A 25,459-nucleotide genomic window follows, 5' to 3' on the forward strand; every position below is an offset into this window, starting at 1 on the left:
TGATATAATTACAACCATATTTTTATGCATTTGACAGATGAAATAGATCTAATGCATGTTCTTTATCATGAACTTCTGGATATAATAAAGGTTTTGAATTTTTGGTAAAATAAGGCAGCCAAGATGGCTCTCAGCTATCTCCCATGTCCTGGTGTTCACAGCCTTGTGTAGTCCCCATCCATGCTGTACCAGTATTGCTCTTTGTGACCAGGAGAATCTGGCAGAAATGATGGGATGTCCCTTCAGAGGTTAGGTTATAAAAGACTAGTTTCCATCTTTGATGCAGTCTCTAAGTTGGGTCACTCACTTGGGAAAACAAGCTGCCATGGCATGAGAGGCTTCCACTTGAGGAACTGAAGCCCCCTGCCAACAGCCCCATGAGTGAATCTTCCATCTCCAGTCAAGCCTTCAGATTTGAGCCCCAGCCAACAGCTTGACTGCAACGTCAGGTGAATCACCCATCTAAGCTAATCTCAGATTCTTGACCCTCAGAAACCACGTGAAATGATGTCTGTTTTGTTAAGCTGCACAGTATTGAGGTAGTTTGTTAAATGCAGCAATACCTTCGAGCAGCCCTAAGTAAAGATTGCTGAAATGATTAATTGTTCTGACAAACGTTTCTGTTTACATTTATGGATTCCATGCCACATGTAGTATGTGTCAGGTGCAGAAAATACCAAGAGAAAAGGTAGGGTTTAGCCATGTAGAAACAAAGATGCAGTTGTGGCAAACTTCCCAGTAACTGTATGCTAAGATTTCAGACCCATGCACCTGCTGAAAAAACTAACACTAAAAATACAAAGATCATCTTAAAACACCAAAAAGATTTTAAGACAATAATACTCCAAAAATGAAGAGAAATTAAGCGAGCACAGGGACCTATTTTGACAATCTTATAGGACAGAGACAAAAATCAAAGTTTAGAAGGTGGTGAATCTAACAGGAGACCCGCTCCCCCCCCCCCCCGAAACATTTCACCTTTAGGCTGAGCATAAACCAGGGTGTAGTCCTGGCAATGCTGTGGGGAGGCTTAAGCCCTGCCTTCCAGCCAGAACACCAAAAAGGGGGAATCTGGAAACCAGAGAGTGGGGGAATATCACAGGTAGGGGGAATCGAAGGAGGGCGGGGAGAGTTCCCTTTGAGTTGATCCCAACCCATGAAGGCCCCACGTGTGTCGGAGTAGAGCCATGCTTTACAGGGTTTTCAGTGGCTGATTTTTCAGAAGTAGATTGCCAGGCCTTCCGAACTGAAGAAAGGGAACCTTTTAATCTGTGTGTTAAATTTGGGTTCACTTGCAATCTGTATGAGACTGAGTAGAACCAGCACAGCAAAGGTTTTGAAGACTATTGTGTAGACCACCATCAGATTTTTAGACTGGCCTCTGGGTGGCGGTATAAAGGCTTTGAAAATTAATGCTGGAAACAGCCCATGAAAGCTGGCCAGGATGTGCGGTCCAATCCTAACTGGATTGGCTGCTTGCTACAACAAAACCACACCAAACCTGGCATTCTGAAGATTTAAACCTGACCCAGAAACAATCCAAAATTAACGTATAAAAAAGAACTAGGAAAATCTAAACTTAAAAGACAGAATCCTGAGGCTACCCAAATGTTAGAATTACCAGAAAAAGGCTTAAAACTAGCCATTTTAACTATGCTCCAAAAAGCAAAGCAAACACTCTTGAAATGAATGGAAAGAAGCTCTCAACAAAGAAACAGAAGTTATATTTAAAAAAAAAAATTAAATTGAGACCAACCAAACTCACTGGTCTCAATAGGAGAATGGAGATGACTAAAGGAAGAATCAGTGACCTTGAAGATTGATCCACAGAAATTCAGTAGGGAGAACAAGTGGGGACAAAAAGAATTGCTTTGGGGACCTGTGGGGTAAATTTAAAAAGTCTAATATTTGTGTCATATAAGCCCCAAAAGGAAAGGAGGAAGACTGGAAGAAAAATAAAATCTAAAGACATAATAGCTAAAAAAAACAAGATTTTGGCTAAAGACATAAATTTACATGCATGTACATATAATTACATTTAAAGCCACTCTACTGGCACTCAAAATTTCCGAACACTCAAAAGTACAGAAAATAGTATGATGGGCCCCATATATCCCTTATGCTTCAATACTTGGATTCAATAATTTTCAAGATTTGCCACTTCACCTACTATTTCTTTGCAGAAGTATTTTAAAGCAAATCTCAGACATCATTTCATGCCACATACTTCAGTATGCAACTCTGAAAAAAGGACAGTGAATACTGTCAGTAGAATCTATGAAAATATTGAACTAATACTATGATCAGTAGGTAATAAAACTTTAGTACAGCAACTGATACCATCAAGACAGTGAAAAGACAATCCACAGGAGAAAATATTTGTAAGTCATATCTCTGTTAAGGGACTTAAAACCATACTATAAAGAACTTGTATAACTCAATAACAACAAAAATACAAATAATTTAAAAATGGGCAAAGGATTTGAATAGACATTTCTCCAAAGAAGATATACAAACGGCCAATAAGCACATGAAAAGATGCTCAATATCATTAGCCATTAGGGAAATGCAAATCAAGACCACAATGAGATACTACACACCCACTTGTTAGCTGCCATCGCATCAGTTCCAAATCATAGTGACCCAATGTACAACAGAACAAAACACTGCCTGGTCTTGCACCATCCTCACAATCGTTATGCTTCAGCCCATTGCTGCAGCCACTGTGTCAATCCATCTTGTCGAGGGTCTTCCTCTTTTTTCACTGACCCTCTATATCACCAAGCATTATCTCCAAGGACCGATCCCTCCTGATAATATGTCCAAAGTATGTCAGAAGAAGTCTTGCTATCCTTGCCTCTAAGGAGCATTCTGGTCGTACTACTTCTGAGACAGATTTGTTCTTTCTACGGTGGTTCATGGTATATTCGATATTCTTCACCAACACCATAATTCAAAGGCATCAATTCTTCTTTGGTCTTTCTTATTCATTGTCCAGCTTTCACATGAATATGAGTTGATTGAAAATACCACGGCTTGGGTCAGGTGCACCTTACTCTTCAAGAAGACATCTTTGCTTTTGAACACTGTAAAGACGTCTTTTGCAGCATATTTGCCCAATGCAGTGTGTCTTTTGATCTCTTGACTGCTGCTTCCAGGAGTGTTGATCGTGGATCCAAGTAAAATGAAATCCTTGACAATGTCAATTTTTTCTTTGCTTATCGTGATGATGCTTATTGGTCCAGTTGTGAGGATTTTTGTTTTCTTTATGTTGAGGAGTAATCCATACTGAAGACTGTGGTCTTTAATCATCAGTAAGTGCTTCAGGTCCTCTTCACTTTCAGCAAGCAAGTTTGTATCTTCTGCATAAACATGTTGTTAATGAGTCTTCCTCCAGTCCTGATGCCCTGTTCTTCTTCATATAGTCCAGCTTCTTGGATTATTGGCTTAGCATGCAGATTGAATGGGTATGGTGAAACGATATACCGTCTTTAAACCATGTAGGATTCCGTTCTGTTGGAACTGCCTCTTGATATTCAACTGCAAAAGTGAAGTACTGATAAATTCTACAACATGGATAAACCTTGACAACATTATGCTAAGTGAAAGAAGCCACTCACAAAAGATGACATGTTGTATGATTCATTTATATGTCATGTCCAAAATAGACAAATCCATAGACACAGAAAGTAGATCAGTGGTTGCCTAGGACTGAGGGGATTGAGGGGATGGTGACAGTCAAACGATGTGGGGTTTCTTTCTAGGGCTATAAAAATGTTCTGAAGTTGATTTAGTGATGGTTGCCAAACTATGAATACACTAAAACCCATTAAAGTGTACACTTTATTGGTACACTTTAAATGGGTGACCTGTATATCTTAAGGCAGTTGAATACAAGGCCGATGGAGTCATTAATGTTTAGCGTTTTATCAAATTTAAGAAATCTTTTTGATTGAGCTAGAGAATATGGAGAAATGAGGAAAGCTTAAAATAATTATAACTCAAGTCTGGAAAGATTTAAGCATATTAAGATCTGAAGGATTGGACAAGAATGACTACCATTTGTGTTTTGTGTTAGGTGATGTGCCCTTAGTATTAGGACCGATACACTGAGTTGCCTTAGAATCACAGAGGTAGAAATTGACAGAGCCAAGTTGCTAATTCGAATCAGTTTAAATCCAAAGACGCTTATTTCCTGTACCACCTTCGCTTCTCAATGAAAAGAGTTGAGGAAGGCAAGGAAGGCAGTGAGTGGAAGAATCAAGTTGCTGGGAGTGTTTTATGAGTGAAAATCGGGTAGGCAGAGGAAGACGGAAAACTTCAAGTTAGCAATTCAGTATCCTTGTGCAGGAACGCTCATTTCTGTGGAATAATGATTTTGTTTCTTCAAATGTTAATAAAATTAAAAGCAGAAAATATACCTATCTTTATTAGGAAATTAGTACACCACACCAGCAACTGCTTTGAATCTTGGGGCTCCATCCTCTGCCCCCGGCCTCAACGTGATATTCTTTAGAAGGCTGAGAAGGCCACTCTCCTTACTTTTTGCTTCTGACCACCTTATGAGGCAGTTCTACTGTATCACATGGGGTCGCTATGAGTCGAAATCGACTTCACCACACCTGACAACGACAACACTTTAAAAAAGGGCGACTCGCTGTACTACGACCAGAGACACCAGCGGCGCAGCCCTCGCGCCCGCGAAACTCGAGCCACAGCCTCTGCGCTTGCGCACCTTCCTCCCCTCCCCCTTCCGGGTCCGCTTCGGAAGCGCGTCCTGGGGGCCCCCGGAGGCTGTCACTTTGTCCAGATCCTGTCGCTTCTTGAGTCGGTTTCCACACCTGTGATCGGTCAGCGACGGCGCCAAGCGGTCAGCGCCTGCGCGAACTGAGGCATCGGTCACCATGACAGCGACCGCTGGGAGCCCGGGTAAGCGCCAGCGCCCGTGGCCTCGCTGCCCTGGACTGGGCTCCGCGGAGGCCGCGGCGTGGGTGTTGGAGACGCGGGTCGGCAGACAGAGCGCTGGGCTCGCAGCTGCGCCCTTTCTCGGGTCTCCTACGCCCACGTGGGGGCGCGTTGAGAGATCTACTGCCAGCACTCACCCGGCGGCCCTCCTTGTGTTGGGACCTCGGAGCTGAGCAGCATCCAGCGGCTGGAAATGGACCCGGGTCCACATGCTCGGCGAGCGCGCCCACCATCGATTGGGGGAGAACCTTGGTTCCCGGAGTGGGCATTAAGGGAAAAGCATTTGGAAAGGCGAACAATGGCAGGAATATTGCTTTTAGACGTCTTGGTTGGAACAAGGAAAGCCTGGTGGTGTGGTGATTAAGTGCTACAGCTGCTAACCAAAAGGTTAACAATTCAAATCCACCGGGCGCTCCTTGGAAGCTCTATGGGGCAGTTCTACTCTGTCCTGTAGGGTCGCTATGAGTCGGAATCGACTTGATGGCAGTGGTTTTTTTTTAATGGGTTGGAATAAAAGGAAGGTGCCACTAGCTCAAATCATTATTTCAACAGACCAAAAGGTCAATCCGGTTCCTCTTTGGGAATTGGGCAAGGTTGGGAAATGCAGAGGAAGGAATGTGGCTGGGCATTAATTGAGCTCATTGTTGCACAACCTTTGGAAGCTGGTAGTGTGTGTTGTTTGACCACTGGAACCGGAGGTGTTTTAAACCGTGCCTGTTCAGTTCTACTCCAGAGGGTTACAGTGTCTTTTAGATAAACATAAGTAATCCCATTAGCCTTGATGATGTGTTTGTGTGTGTGTTTTAGGTGAAAGTTTACAGTTCAAGTTAGTTTCTTGTACAAAAATGTATACACATACTGTCATGTGACCCTACTTGCCCTCTCTGTAATGTAACAGCATGCTCCCCCTTTCCACCCCGGATTTCCCTTGTCCATTCAGCCAGCTCCTATCCCTTTCTGCATTCTCATCTGCCTCCTGACAGGAGCTGCCCATTTAGTCTCATGTAGCTACCTGAACTCCCCCACGTGTCTGTCAGTTTGTCGTACTGTGGGGGCTTGCGTGTTGCTGTGATGCTGGAAGCTATGCCACTGGTATTCAGATACCAGCAGGGTCACCCATGGAAGACAGGTTTCAGCTGAGCTTCCAGACTAAGACAGACTAGGAAGAAGGACCTGGCAGTCTACTTCTGAAAAGCATTAGCCGGTGAAAACCTTATGATTAGCAGCGGAACATTGTCTGATATAGTGCTGGAAGATGAGCCCCCCCCCCCACCCCGCCCAGGTTGGAAGGCACTCAAAAGATGACTGGGGAAGAGCTACCTCAAAGTAGAGTCGACCTTAATGACGTGAATGGAGTAAAGCTTTCGGGACCTTCATTTGCTGATGTGGCACGACTCAAAATGAGAAGAAACAGCTGTAAACATCCATTAATAATCAGAACCTGGAATGTACGAAGTATGAATCTAAGAAAATTGGAAATCATCAAAAAATGAAATGGAACACATAAACATCGATATCCTAGGCATTAGTGAGCTGAAATGGACTGATATTGGCCATTTTGAATCGGACAATCATATAGTCTACTATGCTGGGAATGACAGCTCGAAGAGGAATGATGTTGCATTCATTGTCAAAAAGAAGGTTTCAAGATCTATCCTGAAGTACAATGCTGTCAGTGATAGGAGAATATCCATGCACCTACAAGGAAGACCAGTTAATAACGACTATTATTCAAATTTATGCACCAACCACTAGGGCCAAAGGTGAAGAAATAGAAGATTTTTATCAGCTGCTGCAGTCTGAAATTGATCGAACATGCAATCAAGATGCATTGTTAATACTGGTGATTGGAATGCGAAAGTTGGCAACAAAGAAGAAGGATCAGTAATTGGAAAATATGGCCTTGGTGATAGCAACAATGCCGGAGATCGAATGATAGAATTTTGCAAGACCAGCGACTTCTTCATTGCAAATACCTTCTTTCACCAACATAAAAGGCGACTATACGCATGGACCTCTACAGATGGAACACACAGAAATCAAACTGACTACATCTGTAGAAAGAGACGATGGAAAAGCTCAATATCATCAGTCAGAACAAGGCCAGGGGCCGACTGTGGAACAGACCATCAATTGCTCATATGCAAGTTCAAGCTCAAACTGAAGAAAATCAGAGCAAGTCCATGAGAGCCAAAATATGACCTTGAGTATATCCCACCTGAATTTAGAGACCATCTCAAGAATAGATTTGATGCATTGAACACTAGTGACCAAAGATGAGACGAGTTGTGGAATGACATCAAGGACATCATCCATGAAGAAAGCAAGAGGTCACTGAAAAGACAGGAAAGAAAGAAAAGACGAAGATGGAAGACGGAGGAGACTCTGAAACTTGCTCTTGAGCATCGAGCAGCTAAAGCAAAAGGAAGAATTGATGAAGTAAAAAAACTGAACAGAAGATTTCAAAGGGCGTCTCGAGAAGACAAAGTAAAGTATTATAATGACATGTGCAAAGAGCTGGAGATGGAAAACCAAAAGGGAAGAACATGCTCGGCATTTCTCAAGCTGAAAGAACTGAAGAAAAAATTGAAGCCTCGAGTTGCAATGGTGAAGGATTCCATGGGGAAAATATTAAACTATGCAGGAAGCGTCAAAAGAAAATGGAAGGAATACACAGAGTCATTATACCAAAAAGAATTAGTCGATATTCAACCATTTCAAGAGGTGGCATGTGATCAGGAACCGATGGTACTGAAGGAAGAAGTCCAAGCTGCTCAGAAGGCATTGGCGAAAAACAAGGCTCCAGGAATTGATGGAATATCAGTTGAGATGTTTCAACAAACAGATGTAGCACTAGAGGTGCTCACTCACCTATGCCAAGAAATATGGAAGACAGCTACCTGGCCAACCGACTGCAAGAGATCCATATTTATGTCTAGTCCCAAGAAAGGTGATCCAACCGAATGTGGAAGTTATACAACAACATCAATAATATCACACGCAAGCAAAATTTTGCTGAAGATCATTCAAAAACGGCTGCAGCAGCATATCAACAGGGAACTGTCAGAAATTCAGGCCAGTTTCAGAAGAGGATGTGGAACCAGGAATATCATTGCTGATGTCAGATGGATCCTGGCTGAAAGCAGAGAATACCAGAAGGATGTTTACCTGGTTTTTATTGACTGTGCAAAGGCATTCGACTGTGTGCATCATAACAAACTATGGATAACATTGCAAAGAGTGGGAATTCCAGAACACTTAATTGTGCTCATGAGGAACCTTTACATAGATCAAGAGGCGATTGTTCGTACAGAACAAGGGGATACTGATTGGTTTAAAGTCAGGAAAGGTGTGCGTCAGGGTTGTATTCTTTCACCATACCTATTTAATCTGTATGCTGAACAAATAATACAAGAAGCTGGACTATATGAAGAAGAATGGGATATCAGGATTGGAGGAATACTTAACAACCTGCGTTATGCAGATGACACAACCTTGCTTGCTGAAAGTGAAGAGGACTTGAAGCACTTACTAATGAAGATCAAAGACCACAGCCTTCAGTATGGACTGCCCCTCAACATAAAGAAAACAAAAATCCTCACAACTGGACCAATGAGCAACATCATGATAAAAAGAGAAAAGATTGAAGTTGTCAAGGATTTCATTTTACTTGGATCCACAGTCAACAGCCATGGAAGCAGCAGTCAAGAAATCAAGACGCATTGCATTGGGAAAATCTGCTGCAAAGAACCTCTTCAAAGTGTTGAAGATCAAAGATATCACCTTGAAGACTAAAGTGCGCCTGACCCAAGCCATGGTATTTTCAATCGCATCATATGCATGTGAAAGCTGGACAATGAATAAGGAAGACTGAAGAGGGGTTGACACCTTTGAATTGTGGTGTTGGTGAAGAATATTGAATATACCATGGACTGCCAAAAGAACGAACAAATCTGTCTTAGAAGAAGCGCGGCCAGAATGCTCCTTAGGGGCAAGGATGGTGAGACTGCATCTTACATACTTTGGACATGTTGTCAGGAGGGATCAGTCCCTGGAGAAGGACATCATGCTTGGCAGAGTACAGGGTCAGTGAAAAGAGGAAGACCCTCAGCGAGGTGAATTGACACAGTGGCTGCAACAATGAGCTCAAGCATAACAATGATTGTAAGGATGGTGCAGGACCGGGCAGTGTTTCGTTCTGTTGTGTATAGGGTCACTATGAGTTGGAACCGACTCGAGGGCACCTAACAAGAACAACAACAAGCTACTTGAAGTAAGAACCACACTTCAGGAGTATTATTTTATGTTTTATAGTGCACTCCAATCTTTGTTTGAAGAGCTGGCTTTGGGAATTGTTTTAGTTCTGGGTTACCAGAGAGTTCGGTAGCCGTGTCTTCTGGAGTTCCTCTAGTCTCAGTCAGACCATTAAGTCTGGTCTTTCGACTTGAATTTGAATTCTGCACCCCAGTTTTCTCCTGCCCCATCAGGGACTCTCTGTCGTGTGCCCTGTCAGGGTCATCGTTGGTGGTAGCTGTGCACCATCTAGTTCTTATGGTCTCAGGCTGATGGAGTGGCTGTGTTTTGTGGCTCTTTTTGTCTCTTGGGCTAATATTTTCTCGTTCTTCCTGCTCCTTTGCTCCAGGTGTGTTGGTATCCAGTGACGCATCTTAGATGGCTACTCGCTAGCTTTTAAGACCCCAGAAGCCACTCACCAAAGTGGGATGCAGAACATTTTCTTAATAAACTTTGTTATACCAATTCACCTAGATGTCCCCAGACCCACGCCCCTGCTACTCTGTTCCTCAAAGTGTTTGGTTGTGTTCAGGAAACTTCTTAGCTTTTGGTTTAGTCAGGTTGGGCTGACTTCCCCCGTATTGTCTGTTGTCCTTCCCTACACCTAAGATAATTCTTGTCTACTATGCAGTAGAAACCCCGGTGGCATAGTGGTTAAGAGCTATGGCTGCTAACCAAAAGGTTGGCAGTTCGAATCCACCAGTTGCTCCATGAAAACCCCATGGGGCAGTTCTACTCTGTCCTTTAGCGTCACTATGAGTCAGAATCAACTCAATGGCAATGTTTTTTTTTAATCTAGTTAGCGAATTTCCACTCCCTCCCTCCCCACCGTTGTCACCAACAAAGAATGTTTTCTTCTGTTTTTAATCCTTTTCTTGAGTTCTTTTAATTGTGTTCTCATACAATATTTGTCTTTTTGCAACTGACAAATTTCACTCAGCATAATGTGTTCCAGATTCATCCATATTGTGAGATGTTTTGCATATTCATCATTGTTCTTTATTGTTATGTAGTATTCCATTGTGAAAATATACCATAATTTGTTTATCCATTTGTCTGTTGATGGGCACCTAGGTTGTTCCATCTTTTTACTATTGTGAACAGTGCTGCAGTGAACATGGGTGTGCATGTATCTATTTGTGTGATGGCTCTTATTTCTCTAGGATATATTCCAAGGAGTGGGATTGCTGGAATGTATGATAGTTCTATTTCTAGCTTTTAAGGAAGCGCCGAATCAATTTCCACAGTGGTTGTACCATTTTACTTTCCCACCAGCAGTGTGTAAGTATTCCAGTCTTTCCACAACCTCTCCAACATTTATTATTTTGTGTTTTTTGGATTAATGCTAGCCTTGCTGAAGTGAGATAGTATTTCATTGTAGTTTTGATTTGCATTTCTTTAATGGCTGAAGATCGTGAACATTTCCTCGTGTATCTGTTAGCTGCATGAATGTCTTCTTTGGTGTTCATATCTTTTACCCGTTTCTTAATTGGGTTATTTGTCTTTTTGTGGTTGAGGTTTTGTAGTAGATTTTAGAGATTAGACGCTGATCGAATTTATGGTAGCCAAATTTTTTTTCCCAGTCTGTAGATTGTCTTTTTACTGTTGGTGAAGTCTTCTGATGACTGACTGTAAGTGTTTGATTTTATCTAGTTTCTCTTCGGGTGTTTGTGGATTTGTTAGTTACGTTATCTAGTTTCTCTTCGGGTGTTTGTGGATTTGTTAGTTACGTTATCTAGTTTCTCTTCGGGTGTTTGTGGATTTGTTAGTTACGTTTTGTATTCTGTTTATGCCATGTATTCGGGCTCCTAGCGTTGTCCCTATTTTTTCTTCTGTGGTCTTTATCGTTTTAGATTTTGTATTTAGGTCTTTGATTCATTTTGAGTTACTTTTTGTGCATGGTGTGAGGTATGGGTCTTATTTAATTTTTCTGCAGATGGATATCCAGTTATGCCAGCACCATTTGTTAAAGAGACTGTCATTTCCTCACTCAACGGACTTTGGCCCTTTGTCAAATATCAACTGCTCATATGGGGATGAATTTACATCTAGATTCTCAATTCTGTTCCATTGGTCTATGTATCTGTTATTTTACTAGTACCAGACTGTTTTGGCTGCTGTGGAGGTATAGTATGTTCTAAATTCAGCTAGTGTGAGGCCTCCCACTTCGTTCTTCTTCAGTAATACTTTTCTTATCTGGGGGTCTTCCCTTTCCATATGAAGTTGGTGATTTGTTCTCCATCATATTAAAAAATCTCATTGGAATTTGGATCAGGATTGTATTTGTATCTGTAGATCACTTTGGGTAGAATGGACATTTTCACAATGTTAAGCCTTCCTATCCATGGGCAAGGTATATTCTTCCACTTTTGTAGGTCTCTTTTAGTTTCTTGCAGTAGTGTTTTATAGTTTTCTTTGTATAGTTCTTTTACATCTATGGTTAGATTTATTCCTAAATATTATACTTTCTTGAGGGCTATTGTAAATGGTATTGATTTGGTGATTTCCCCTCCAAAGTTCTTTTTGTTGGTGTAGAGGAATCCAACTGATTTCTGTATGTTTACCTTGTATCCTGATGCTTTGCTGAAATCTTCTATTAGTTCCAGTAGTTTTCTTGTAGATTCTTTATGGTTTCTGTGTATAAGATCATATCGTCTGCAAATAGGGATACTTTTACTTCTTCCTTACCAATTTGGATGCCCCTTATTTCTTTTTCTAGGCTAATTGCTCTGGCTAGGACTTCCAGCACAATGTAGAACGAGAGTGGTGATAAAAGGCATCCTTGTGTCATTCCCATTCTCAAGGGGAATGCTTTCAAACTCTATTTAGGATGATGTTGGTTGTTGGCTTTGTATAAATGCTGTTTATTATGTTGAGGAATTTCCCTTCTATTCCTATTTTGCTGAGAGTTTTTATCATGAATGGGTGTTGGACTTTGTCAGATGCCTTTTCTGCATCAGTTCATAAGATCATGTCATTCTTATCTTTTGTTTTATTTATGTGATGGATTACATTCATTATTTTTCTAATATTGAACCATTCCTGTGTACCTGGTATGAATCCCACTTGGTCATGGCGAATTATTTTTTTGATATGTTGTTGAATTCTATTGGCTAGAATTTTGTTGAGGATTCTTGCGTCTAAGTTCATGAGGGATATTGGTCTGTAATTTTCTTTTTTTGTTGTGTCTTTGCCCTGGTTTTGGTATCAGGGTTATGCTGGCTTCATAGAATGAGTTCGGGAGTATTCCATCTTTTTCCATGCTCTGAAATATGTTTAGTAGTAATGGCGTTAACTCTTCTCTGAAAGTTTGGTAGAACTCTCCAGTGAAGCCATCAGTGCCAGGGCTTTTTTTGTTGTTGTTGAGAGTTTTAAAATTACCTCTTCAGTCTCTTCTTTAGTTATAGGTTTCTTTAGTTGTTCTACCTCCATTTGTGTTAGTTTAGGTAGGTAGTGTGTTTCTAGAAGTTTGTCTATTTTCTCTAGGTTTTCAAATTTGTTAGAGTACAGTTTTTCATAGTATTCTGTTATGATTCTTTTAATTTCAGTTGGATCTGTTTTGATATCGCCCATCTTATTTCTTATTTGGGTTATGTACTTCCTGTCCTGTTTTTCTTTTGTCAGTTTGCCCAGTGGTTTATCGATTTTTTTGATCTTTTCGAAGAACCAGGTTGTGGTCTTGTTAACTCTTTCAATTGTTTTTCTATTCTCTATTTCATTTATTTCTGCTCTAATCTTTATTTTCTCCTTTCTTCTGGTGCCTGTGGGCTTGCTTTGGTGCTCTCTTTGTATTTGTTCAAGTTGTAGGGTTAATATTTTGATTTTGACCCTTCTTTTTGGATGTGTGCATTTATTGCTATAAATTGACCTCTGAGCATGGCTTTTGCTATGCCCCAAAGGTAGTATGTGTTTTCATTCTCATTTGATTCTATGAATTTCTTTATTCCATCCTTAATTTCCCCTATACACCAGTAGTTTTTGAGCAAGGTGTTGTTCAGTTTCCACGTATTTGGTTTTTTTCCCTTGCTTTTTCCATTATTGATTTCTACTTTTTCTGGCTTTATGGTCAGAAAAGATGCTTTGTAATATTTTGCATTCTGTTAAGGCTTGCTTTGTGAACTAATATGCAGTCTGTTCTGGAGAATGGTCCATGTGCATTGGAAAAGAAAGTATACTTGGCTGCTGTTGGGTGGAGTGTTCTCTGTATGTCTATGATATCAAGTTGGTGGATTGTGGCATTTAGATCTTCCATGTCTTTACTGAGCATTGTTCTGGATGTTCTGTCCTTCTCTGAAAGTTGTGTGTTGAAGTCTCCTACTATTATTATAGAGGTATTTCCCTTTTCAGAGCTGTTAGAATTTGTTTTTTTTATTTTGGAGCCCTTTCATTGGGTTAATAAATACTTATTACGGTTATGTCCTCCTGGTGTATTGACCTTTTAATCATTATATAATGTCGTTACTTATCCTTTGTGGTGGATTTTACTTTAAAGTCTATTTTGTCAGAGATTAATACTGCCACTCTTGCTCTTTTTTATTTGTTGTTTGCTTGATATATATTTTTTTGCATTCTTTGAGTTTTAGTTTATGTCTTTGAGTCTAAGTTATGTTTCTTGTAGGCTGCATATAGAAGGATCATGTTTTTTTAATCCATTCTGCCACTCGCTGTCTCTTTACTGGTACATTTAGTCCATTTTCATAATTATTGATAGTTACGAGTTTAGTGCTGTTATTTTGATGTATTTTTTGTGTGTGTTGTTGTTGGCAGTTTCTTTGTTCCATTTAATTCTCTGTGCAGAGTCATTTTTCTTTATGTATTTTTTTCATCTTTTTTATTATTGATTTTTCATTTGCTGGGTCTTCATGTTTTTCTTTTTTATTCTGATGCGTAGGTTTGTTAGTTTCTTTTGTGGTTACCTTAAAATTTACCTCTGTTTTTCTGAGTTTAAGCCAATCTCTTATTTCCTGATATCCCCTTTACTTCCCCTCCCTATGAAAGTTCTATGACTACAGTATTTAGTCCCTGTTTTTTGTTATAACGTTATTGTCTTTTACTTATTGACGTCTCTGTTTCCCTATTTTAAGTGTTTTAGCTTTGATTTATTTTTGTGACTTCCCTATCTGGGTTGATATCTGGTTTTTCTATCCTGTGTTCTAGACTTGGGTTGTTACCTGATGTTATTGATTTTCTAACCAAAGGACTCCCTTTAGTATTCCTTGCACTTTTAGTTTGGTTTTTACCAACTCCGTAAACTTCTCTTTATTTGGAAATGCCCTGATTTCACCATCATATTTGAGAGACAGTTTTGCTGGATATGTAATTATTGGTTGGCAGTTTTTTTCCTTCGAGGTTTTATGTATGTCATCGCATTGCCTTTTTGCCTGCATGATTTTTGCTGAGTAGTCAGAGCTTAGTCTTTCTGACTTTTCTTTGTAGATGACTTTTTGTTTATCTCTAGCCACTTTTAAAATTCTCTCTTTATCTTTGGTTTTGGCAAGTTTAATTATAATGTGTCTTGGTGACTTTCTTTTGGGATCTACTCTGTGTGGGGTTCATTGAGCTTCTTGAATAGATATCTTCTCATCTTTCATGGTATCAGGGAACTTTTCTGCCAGCAAATATTCAACAATTCTCTGTATATTTTCTGTTATCCCCTCCTGTTCTGGTACTCCAATCACTCATAGGTTATTCCTCTTGATATAGTTCAACATAATTCTTAGGGTTTCTTCATTTTTTTAAATTCTTTTGCCTGATTTTTCCTCAAATAAGTTGACGTTAAGTGCTTTATCTTCAGTATCACTAATTCTGTCCTCCTTCAGCTGCAATTCTGTTCCTGTGACTTTCTATTGAGTTGTCTAATTCTGAAATTTTATTGTTAATCTTTTGGATTTCTGTTTGCTGTGTCTCTATGAATTCTTGCAGCCTGTTAAATTTGTCATTATGCCCTTGTATAACCTTCTTAAGTTCCTCTGTTACTATCTGTGTGTTCCTTCGCTTGGTCTGCATTTTGCCTGATCTCCTTCCTGTTCTCTTCAAGAGGCCTGTATATTAATCTTTTGAATTCTACCCACACTGGTAATTCCAAGAAATTATCTTCCTCTGGAGGGGAGTCTCTTGATACTTTGTTTTGGTTGCTTGCTGAATCCATCATGGTCTGCCTCTTTATGTGATTTGATATTGACTGTTGTCTCTGAGCTATCAATAAGTTATTATATTCATTTATTTTATGTTTGTTTACTGTGTCCTAGCTTCTTGTTTGTTTTATTTTGATATGCCCACATACGCTGCTCTTGTGAACAAATTTGATTATTGGTGCCTTTAAACTCATAGGTCCTTTCCCCAGGTGGTTAGAGCTGTTACTAGGTATGTGAGCCCAGGAGTCCCGTTTACTTTTCTTGTGTGGATTCAGTTCAGGTGTCCAGGTCTTTGGTTACTGAATGTGTGGTGCAGGCTCTCACCCACAGTCCTATACAGGCAGGGGTGGTTGGAGTAGACATAGGTATCCGGGTGCTCATGTGCTAAGCAAGGCAGGTGGCTGATGGCTGCCCCTGAATGCTTGGGTGGAAGGCATGTCCCTTTTCCCTAGAGCATGTAGGTAGGCGGGTTTTGCAGCCAGACTTTGGGCACCCAATGCTGTTGGCTGTAAGGACTGGGAGGCATCACTTATTCTTGGACCTCTGTCACAGGTGGCTAGGTGGAATGGGTGGAGCCACCAGTCCTTAAGCCCCAGATGTGGGTAAGTGAGGACCCTGCTTAATGGATAGGGTGGCATCAGATATCATGAATCTGCCATCCTCTTAGCTGTTGCAGTTGAAAATAGGTTTCAAGTATATAACCTGTTGTACTATGCTAATGAGCACCTACGCTGTTGAAATGGGCCCACACAGGTCTAGGCAGGGGTGAAAGGCACTCAAAGTCCATGGATCCCTTATGCCCGTGCTTAGGAAAAAAGGGTGTACCTGCCCTGAGTTCCCAGCTTAGGGGAGCTGGCAGATTATTTTTTCCTGTTTGTTAATTTTTTTCCCTCTGTAAAGCCAGGAGAATGGCTCAGGGTGTGCAATGGGTCCTACTTCTGGCCCAGAGTCATTGAAGCTGGACTGGGACCTGGAGCAGAGCGGGGAGGGGGCAAGTAAATTGGAGAGAGGTGCTTCTTAAATGGAGGAAGGGTTTTTTGCTCTGCATGGTGGATTAGACACTTGTACTTACCTTTCACTGATTCAGTGAAGCTGCTCCATGGTTCCAGAGGGTTGAGCAGACTCTCCATCGCTCGGTTTCTCCCAGTGGGAAAAACGTGCCCTGAGTGCTACTGTTTGCCTTAGCCCGTGCACACCACCTGATCCAGCCTGCAGGGTGCTGGCCAGGACTGGTCAGGCAAATCCTCACTGCTTCTGAACTGTCTCTCCCTCCCCCTGCCACTCCATCCAACTCCTCAACTTTGTCTTTGATGTTCAGGGTTCATATATAACTGATTCATTTGTGTTTCTGGGCCTTTGTTGTAAGAGGGGGCACAGGAAGCATCTGACTACTCTGCCATCTTGGTCCCGCCTCCCTTTTTTTTTTCTAAATTAAAAATTTTTCATGATTGTAAACATAACACATGCACATTATAGAATGTTAATAAAATATATTGAAATAGGAAGAAAATTTTTCAGAATGCCAATACTCGGAGGCACCACTAGTAACTTTCTGGTATACTTTCTAACAATCCTAACTTTTAAGAAAATATAGTTAAGTTTATAGTAAATATACATTTTTAAAATCCTGCATCTTCTCATAACATAACATTCCATGTCACAAAAGGCTTTTTTTTTTTTAATTGTTCTTGAAGTGAAAGTTTACAGTTCAAGTTAGTTTCTCATACAAAAATTTATACACACATTGTTACGTGACTCTAGTTACTCTTCCTGTAAAGTGACAGCACACTCCTCCTTTCCACTCTGGATTTCCCATGCCCTTTCAACCAGCTCCTGTCCCTTCCTGCCTTCTCATCTTGCCTCTGGCAGGAGGTGCCCATTTAGTCTCAAGTATCTACTTGAGCTAAAAAGCACACTCTTATAAAAGTTTTTTTACATACATATTTTTCAGTGATAGAATTGTATTTCATCACACAGGTATACTATAATTTGTTTAACCAGTTTCCTAATGTTGGGTATTTATCAGTTGTTTCTTATTTTTCTTGTTATTAGGACTACTACTGTGATGAACATCTTTGCATTGTTCTTCCTTATTTCTGACTTTTTTTTTTTAAACCCTGGGCTGGATTCCTATAGCAGGAATTACTGGATCAAAGGATGTGAACATTTCTAAGGATCATGCTAAACCTCCATGGAACATCCTATTCAGACCAGAGCTTTCCTTTTTTAAACTTAGGGCTCTTTTTCTTATATCTCAGTATAAATCCATTTAATGCCTAGTTTTCCTTAAAAAAGAAAAAAAAATCTGAATCTGGGGCAAAGCTCCTACTCAAAAGACTTTTCACATTCTAATTACCAGATTGTATAAATATAGGTTCTCTTCTGTATTGATGCAGGGCTTACAAAATTTGAATAAAATGTGTGCTTAGGTGAAAAACGTTCCAGATCCGTTCTATTCTCACTCCCAAGGTACTGGCGAGACTAATTCTTAACCAGATTCTTCCATTATATGAATTATTTTCTCCGCTTAACTTTTTAAAAAATAAGTAATACATTCTCAACATTAAGAAACTCCAAAGGCACAATAGATTTATAACAAAATATTCCATCCAGTCTCCCAGCCAGTCAGTTCTTCTCCACACAGGCACAGGTATCCACTGTTAGTAGTTTTTGTGTATCCTTTCAGTTATTTTGTGTAGCCACTGTTTTTTTTTTTTTTCTGTTATATGCATACCACTATGTATCTCCTCTTTGCCTTTTTTTTTCCTCACACACAAATGGTACCTGTGTTAGTATTTTATGTCCTCTGTAACAAATTACCGTGAACTTGGTGGCTTAGAAGAACATAAATTTATTATCTTACAGTTCAGGAAGTCAGAAATATCAGTGGGTCTCACTGGGCTAAAATCATGGTGTCAGCAGGGCTGGACTCCTTCTGGAGGCTGCAGGGAAGAGTCTGTTTTCTTGCCATCTCCAGCCTGGTGGCCAGTTGAGTCTTCTCACACTGCATCACTCTGATACACTACTGCTTCCTCTTTTCACTGATAAGAACCTTTGTGATTATGCTGGGCCCACCTGGATAGTATAGGGTGGTATCTCCATCTCATAGTCAGCTGATTAGCAACCTTAATTCCCCCTTACCCTGTAGAATAACATTCACAGCGATTAAGATGTGGATTTTCTTTTTTTTTGCGAGGGGCATATTTTTCATCCTACCACAGTACCTATCTGCTTTGTTCTCCATCTTATTTTTTTTGTAATTTATTTTATTTTTGTTGTTCAGAGTATACACAGCAGAATATACACCAATTCAACAGTTCAGTGACATTGATTACATTCTTTGAGTTCTGCAACCATTCTCACCCTCCTTTTCTGAGTTGTTCCTCTCCCGTTAACATAAACTCACTGCCTGCTAAGGTTCCCATCTAATCTTTTCAAGTTGCTGTTGTCAATTTGATCCAGTATAGATATATCTTAAAAGGGTACAATGCTCAAGGCAGCCATTCTTTACTAGTTAAGCTAAACATTTGTTTGGTTCTGGAGCCCTGCTGGCACAATGTTTAAGAGCTCGGCTGCTAACCAAAAAATCTGCAGTTTGCATCCACGAGCTGCTCCTTGGAAACCCTATGGGGCAGTTCTACTTTGTGCTATAGGGCCGCTATGAGTTGAAATCAACAGTAATGGGTTGTTGTTTGGTGTTAAGAAGACTTCAGGGGATGTTTATAGTTTAAGGTTTAAAGATTATCTCAGGGCAGTAGTTTCAGGGGTTTATCCAGCCTCCATGGCTCCAGAAAGGCTGGAGTTCATAAGAATTTGAAATTGTGTTCTGCATTTTCCCCTTCTTGATCAGGATTCCTCTATAGAATCTTTGATCAAAATGTTCAGTAATGGTAGCTTGTCACCATCCGGTTCTGCTGATCTCGTGGTAGAGGAGGCATTTGTTCATGGAGGCAATTACCCACACCTTTCATTTTCTCCCCCTATTCCTGACTGTTCTTCCTCTGTTGCTCCAGGTGAATAGAGACCGATTAGTGTTCTTGTGTGGCTGCTTGCAAGCTTTTAAGACCCCAGGCAGTATGCAACAAAGTAGGAGGTAGAACAGAACCACTAAACACATTATCAAGCTGATTAACTGTCATGAAACCATGAAACTATGACCCTAAACTTCCACAGCAAGGAACCAAATCCCACGAAGTGTCTGGTTGTACATAAGCAGCCTCAGCAGCTACCCTCTTTTTTTTTTTTTTTTTTTTTATAATAACTTTTATTAAGCTTCAAGTGAACGTTTACAAATCTGATCAGTCTGTCACATATAAGTTTACATACATCTCACTCCCTACTCCCACTTACTCTCCCCGTCTTGAGTCAGCCCTTTCAGTCTCTCCTTTCTTGACAATTTTGCCGGCTTCCCTCTCTCTCTATCCTCCCATCCCCCCTCCAGGCAAGAGTTGCCAACACAATCTCAAATGTCCACCTGATATAATTAGCTCACTCTTCATCAGCATCTCTCTCCCACCCGCTGACCAGTCCCTTTCATTTCTGATGAGTTGTCTTCGGGGATGGTTCCTGTCCTGTGTCAACTGAAGGTCTGGGGAGCATGGCCGCCAGGATTCCTCCAGTCTCAGTCAGACCATTAAGTTTGGTCTTCTTATGAGAATTTGGGGTCTGCATCCCACTGATCTCCTGCTCCCTCAGGGGTCCTCTGCTGAGCTCCCTGTCAGGGCAGTCATCGATTGTGGCCGGGCACCAACTAGTTCTTCTGGTCTCAGGATGATGTAGGTCTCTGGTTCATGTGGCCCTTTCTGTCTCTTGGGCTCTTAGTTGTCATGTGGGCTTGGTGTTCTTCATTTTCCTTTGCTCCAGGTGGGTTGAGACCAATTGCTGCATCTTAGATGGCTGCTTGTTAGCATTTACGACCCCAGACGCCACATTTCAAAGTGGGATGCAGAATGATTTCATAATAGAATTATTTTGCCAATTGACTTAGAAGTCCCCTCAAACCATGTTCCCCAGACTCCCGCGCTTGCTCCGCTGACCTTTGAAGCATTCATTTTATCCCGGAAACTTCTTTGCTTTTGGTCCAGTCCAATTGAGCTGACCTTCCATGTATTGAGTGTTGTCTTTCCCTTCACCTAAAGCAGTTCTTATCTACTGATTAATCAATAAAAAACCCTCTCCCACCCTCCCTCCCTCCCCACCTCGTAACCACAAAAGTATGTGTTCTTCTCAGGTTTACTATTTCTCAAGATCTTATAATAGTGGTCTTATACAATATTTGTCCTTTTGCCTCTGACTAATTTCGCTCAGCATAATGCCTTCCAGGTTCCTCCATGTTATGAAATGTTTCAGAGATTCGTCACTGTTCTTTATCGATGCGTAGTATTCCATTGTGTGAATATACCACAATTTATTTACCCATTCATCCGTTGATGGACACCTTGGTTGCTTCCAACTTTTTGCTATTGTAAACAGAGCTGCAATAAACATGGCTACCCTCTTTTTTGTTGTTGTTGCAAATATATCGATCACAATTTTTGCCAGTTCGACTTTTTACAGGTGTACAGCTTATTGACAGCAATTATATTAATCGCCATGCAACCCTACCCTTGATCAATGTGATTTTTCCATCACCGTAAATGCTGTAAAAGCCAGTACTCCATAAGCAATAACCCCGCCCCTTTCCCCCTTCCTACTGCCTCTGGTAACTACCAATAAACTTTGGTCTCTATATATTTGCCTGTTGTAGTTGTAACTACTAATAAACTTTGGTCTCTATATATTTGTCTGTTCTAGTTTTTTTTTATATAAGTGAGATCAGACAATATTTGTCCTTTTGTGATTGACTTATTTGACTCAGCATAGTGTCTTCAAGTTCTGTCCATATTGTAGCATGTATCAAGGCTTCACTTCTCTTACTGGCTGAATGGTATTCCATTGTATGTATGTACCACATTTTGTTTATTCATTCATCCACTGATGGGCATTTAGGTCGTTTCCACCTTTTGGGTATAGTGCTACAGTGAACACTGGTGTACAAGTATTTGAGTCTACGTTCAAGTTTTTTCGGTATATACCTAGGAGTGGTATATACCTAGGAGAGGAACCGCCACACTCTTCCACATCAGCTGTACCATTTTGCATTCTCATTAGAAATGGATAAGGGTTCCAAATCCCCACATCCTTGCCAAATTTGTTATTTTTTTTTTTTTTTATCTTAGCCATCTGTCTTGGATTGAATTGTGTCCCCCCAAAACATGTGTCAACTTGGCTAGGCCATGATTCCCCATATTGTGTGGTTGTCTACCATTTGTCATCTGATGTGATTTTCCTATGTGTTGTAAATCCTACCTCTATGATGTTAATGAGGCAGGATTAGAGGCAGTTATGTTAATGAGGCAGGACTCAATCTACAAGATTAGGTTGTGTCTTAATTCAATCTCTTTTGAGATATAAAAGAGAGAAGGGAGCAGAAGGACAGGGGGACCTCATACCACTAAGAAAATAGAGCCAGGAATGTGTCCTTTGGACCTGGGGTCCTTTGCTGAGAAGTTCCTAGACCAGGGGAAGACTGATGACAAGTACCTTCCTCTAGAGTGGACAGAAAGATAAAACCTCCCCCTAGAGCTGGCACCCTGAATTCAGACTTCTAGCCTCCTAGACTGTGAGAAAATAAACTTCTGTTTGCTAAAGCCGTCCACCTGTATTTCTGTTGTAGCAGCGCTGGGTAACTAAGACAGCGGCCGGAACGTTAGCCGTCTGCACCGCTCGGAGGCTCCTTTCAGTTAGTTGCTGTAGAGCTGGCTCCGACTTACAGCGTCTGTATGTATAACAGAACTAAACTTCGCATGGCCCTCTACCAGCTTCATAATCATTGGTGTGTTTGAGTTCATTGTTTCAGCTTTTTTGTCAGTGCATCTCATTGAGGGTTTCCTGCATTTTCATTTGCCCTCTACTTTACCGACCATCGTGCTCTTTTCTAGCATTTGGTGTTTCCTGATAACATGTCCAAAGTAAGTGACCCGAAGTCTCTTCTAAGGAGCATCATGGTTGTATTTCTTCTGCTGTTGACTTGTTTATTCTTCAGGCCTATCACCTACATAAAATAGTTATAACAATACTCTAAATCATAGATAATTGAAGCCTCATCTTCTAAAAGTACTGTATACAGTGTGGCTAAGTTGAAGGTAGCAATTTCACCCATGAAAATGAAAGGAATACTTTTTACCTCTAATGTTTTTAAATTCTACAGTGATGGCATTTTATAATTAATTTGTAAGTTACTTTTATAAAAATTTTAAATGCAGTGTGTTTAGTTGAAAGGTGCCATAGAAACAGCCACTATAACTAACATTTCTATTTTTGTCTGGCAACGTACATGATTACTGTTTCTGTAAGTCATTTGATGTATCTCAAAAACTTCATTTTTAACAGCTACATATTTTATCGTGAGGATAGACTATGATTTAATTATCTTCCTATTGGACATTTCTGTTCTAGTGAACACTTAATGTGCTTTCCAAAATGGCTAACTTTAATACAGAAAAATGATGGCCATCTATGACCATCTAATTTCAAAGGGTCCGTGGCTCTGTTGCATATACTTCATATGGCCATGTGTTTTGGGTAGGAAACTGCTTGGGAATAGTGGATGCTGCAGCCAGTTTCTCTTTTCTTTATTCTGTAGCCCAATATAGAGTAGCCACTAAGTCCCCTTACCTTTTGGTTAGAAGTTATCTTTATATGCCGTCTCATTCTCTGCTCAAATTTTACTTTTTTTTTTCACTGTTTTATGAGCAGTTTCTAATAGATATTTTTAGGTTTTCAACTGTTGTTAGGCAGAGTTAATAAACAAATTAACAGAAGACATATCTCACGAATAGGGAATTTGTGGCCACTTGGTAGGCACTTAATAAATGTTTAAATGAATTAACAAGAATTAGGGAGGTACGATTACATATAATCTTAACTGTTTTTCAGTGTTTTCCAGCCTTTCCTCACTGTTATATTGGGGTGTAGCATAGTATGAGGTAGACCCAGATTCAAATGTTTTTGCCACCACTTACTGGTTATGTAGCATTAGGCAAGGCACTTAGTCTCAGTTAACTCACATATTTTAATGCTTAGTTAAGAGAAACTCTGCTCTGCTAAAAAGTGGCAAATATGAGAATTATATAGATTTATACATGCTAGATAAATCTGTGAATACTAACTCAGGAGATTTACGTAGTCACTTGTATAAATGTTGCTAAGAATCAAATTCCGAAAGTGAACATGCAGTAAAAATGGTCAATTTAAGATTCTGAATTGTTAATATAAATATAGAATGGAGGTTCAGGTGGAGAAAACAATTAAATTGTACCTAACTGGAAGTTTTTAACACAGCTTTGGCTTTACATCAATTTTACTTGTATTTATGGGGCACAAATTGTAGAGGACATCATATGAAAATCCCGGCTTTTAAATATCTGCTTCTTCCTGCATGTTTTCTTATGCTTCAGAGGCTCAGACTATCCTAAACCAAAAACCCATTGTCATCGAGTGAATTCTGACTCACAGAACTCATAGAGACCCTGTAGACTGCCCTATGTGTTTATTAATTATTGCATTACATAATATATATGTGTGTGTGTGTGTGTGTGTGTGTGTATGACACATAGCTTCTATATATGTCTGCCACATTATAATACATGTTGTCTGTTTTTTAAAATCTTGTTAACCCAGATCACCTTGTTATTCTCCCTCAATATATCCTCTGTCCTTTTTTATTAAAAAAAGTGCTTTACTCTTTAAAGAATCTGTTTTCTTTGATGTAAATGCTGTTATTTTAGGATCTTGGAGTGAAAACATACTGGAACATTTTCTGAGAAATAACCAGATTACAACAAAAGATGGCGCGGAGATCACCTGGTATCATGCAGCTAACCACAAGGCTCAGATGAATGAGGCACTGAAAAGTAAGACAGTACAGTTACTTGTATTACTTTGGATAATAGATGAATTCAACTACTTTTTGATACCTGGGCATATTTGCAGGTACCAGACACTTAAATGATTCAAATATAAATTTTGGCTGAAATAAACAGTTTTATTAAGGGTCCCATTTTGTTTACAAACTGAACAAATTTCCATAGTTGAAGAATTTTCTTATTTTCCAGGAGCGATTTCTCTTTTCTGTGCCTTATTGAAATCTTCATATGTTATTACACTGTCTTATCTACCGCAGTGATTTGAGTAAAAATTTTAAGATCAGGGTCTTGTGCCCTACACATTTTGTCTCTTTTACAGTGTACTAAGGAGAGGCTCAGTAAGTATTTGTTCAGTGGATAGATGAAGCCATTGTATACTAACTTATAATTTAATTATGTTGGGCAGTATTTATGCCTAGGCTAGAAACCAAGCCTTTTGGGTTACTGATTCAATCAGCATATATTTCTTCATTATATAGATCTTATAGTGGTATTTTTTAATCTTTTTCTGTGAAATACGCCTGTTGGCTACAACAGCAGAGGAGAATGAAAGCATATCCTCAGATGGCTGGGCATAGCCTGAAGTGGCCTGGTCCAACAAAGAAATGTTCTACAATTTTAAAATCAGAAAAGCTGTGTGATAGAGTGGGAAGGCCCATGGACTTTGGACTCAGAAGAACACAAGCTTTCATTTATAAAATGGGAATAATAATACCTAACTTTCTAGGTTACTGTGTGGATCATATGAGATAATGTCATATCACGCACTTATTAAAGAGAAGCTGTTGTTATTATATTTAATCTTACTTTTGGTGTATCAGTAAATCACTTAAGTGTGCAAGGTTTGGCAGTGTTTCCCTGAGATACATGTAGATGAAGAATAAACATTGTCTTTATAATGCCAAACATCGTGTTTGAAAATACCAAGAGAGTTGACTTTTTCACCTAAAATATTGTCATTCTTTAGCTGTATATAGACAGAACCTAGCCTCAATTTCCTCTTTTCCATTAGGACAGCGTACATTGCCTTAATACTCACAGCCAGTATCATACTTAATGGTGAAAGACTGAATGCTTTTCCCCTAAGATCAGGAACAAGAC

The 25,459-nt window shown here is 39.9% G+C and overlaps 1 protein-coding gene across 9 annotated transcripts in view; it reads left to right on the forward strand.

The window, feature by feature from the left end:
• Positions 1–4,766: 4,766 nt before the first annotated feature.
• The window catches only part of FAM151B (family with sequence similarity 151 member B), a 73,635-nt gene continuing 52,942 nt past the window's right edge, over positions 4,767–25,459 (forward strand). For 4 of the 9 annotated variants that reach the window (XM_023545591.2, XM_023545592.2, XM_023545588.2 and 1 more), the window contains exons 1-2: positions 22,247–22,266; positions 24,221–24,346. Coding sequence is in view for 5 of the 9 variants with exons in the window: in XM_010588246.3 (XP_010586548.1) it covers positions 4,905–4,929; positions 24,221–24,346 (151 nt within the window). In the remaining 4 variants the exon portion in view is untranslated. Of the gene's footprint in view, positions 4,930–22,186; positions 22,212–22,246; positions 22,267–24,220; positions 24,347–25,459 lie in introns of those variants that run through there. The other 5 variants (XM_010588246.3, XM_064273600.1, XM_064273605.1 and 2 more) reach the window with 5 other exon arrangements.

The sequence above is a fragment of the Loxodonta africana genome, chromosome 2 (genome assembly GCF_030014295.1).
Source record: "Loxodonta africana isolate mLoxAfr1 chromosome 2, mLoxAfr1.hap2, whole genome shotgun sequence".
NCBI lineage: Eukaryota > Metazoa > Chordata > Mammalia > Proboscidea > Elephantidae > Loxodonta > Loxodonta africana.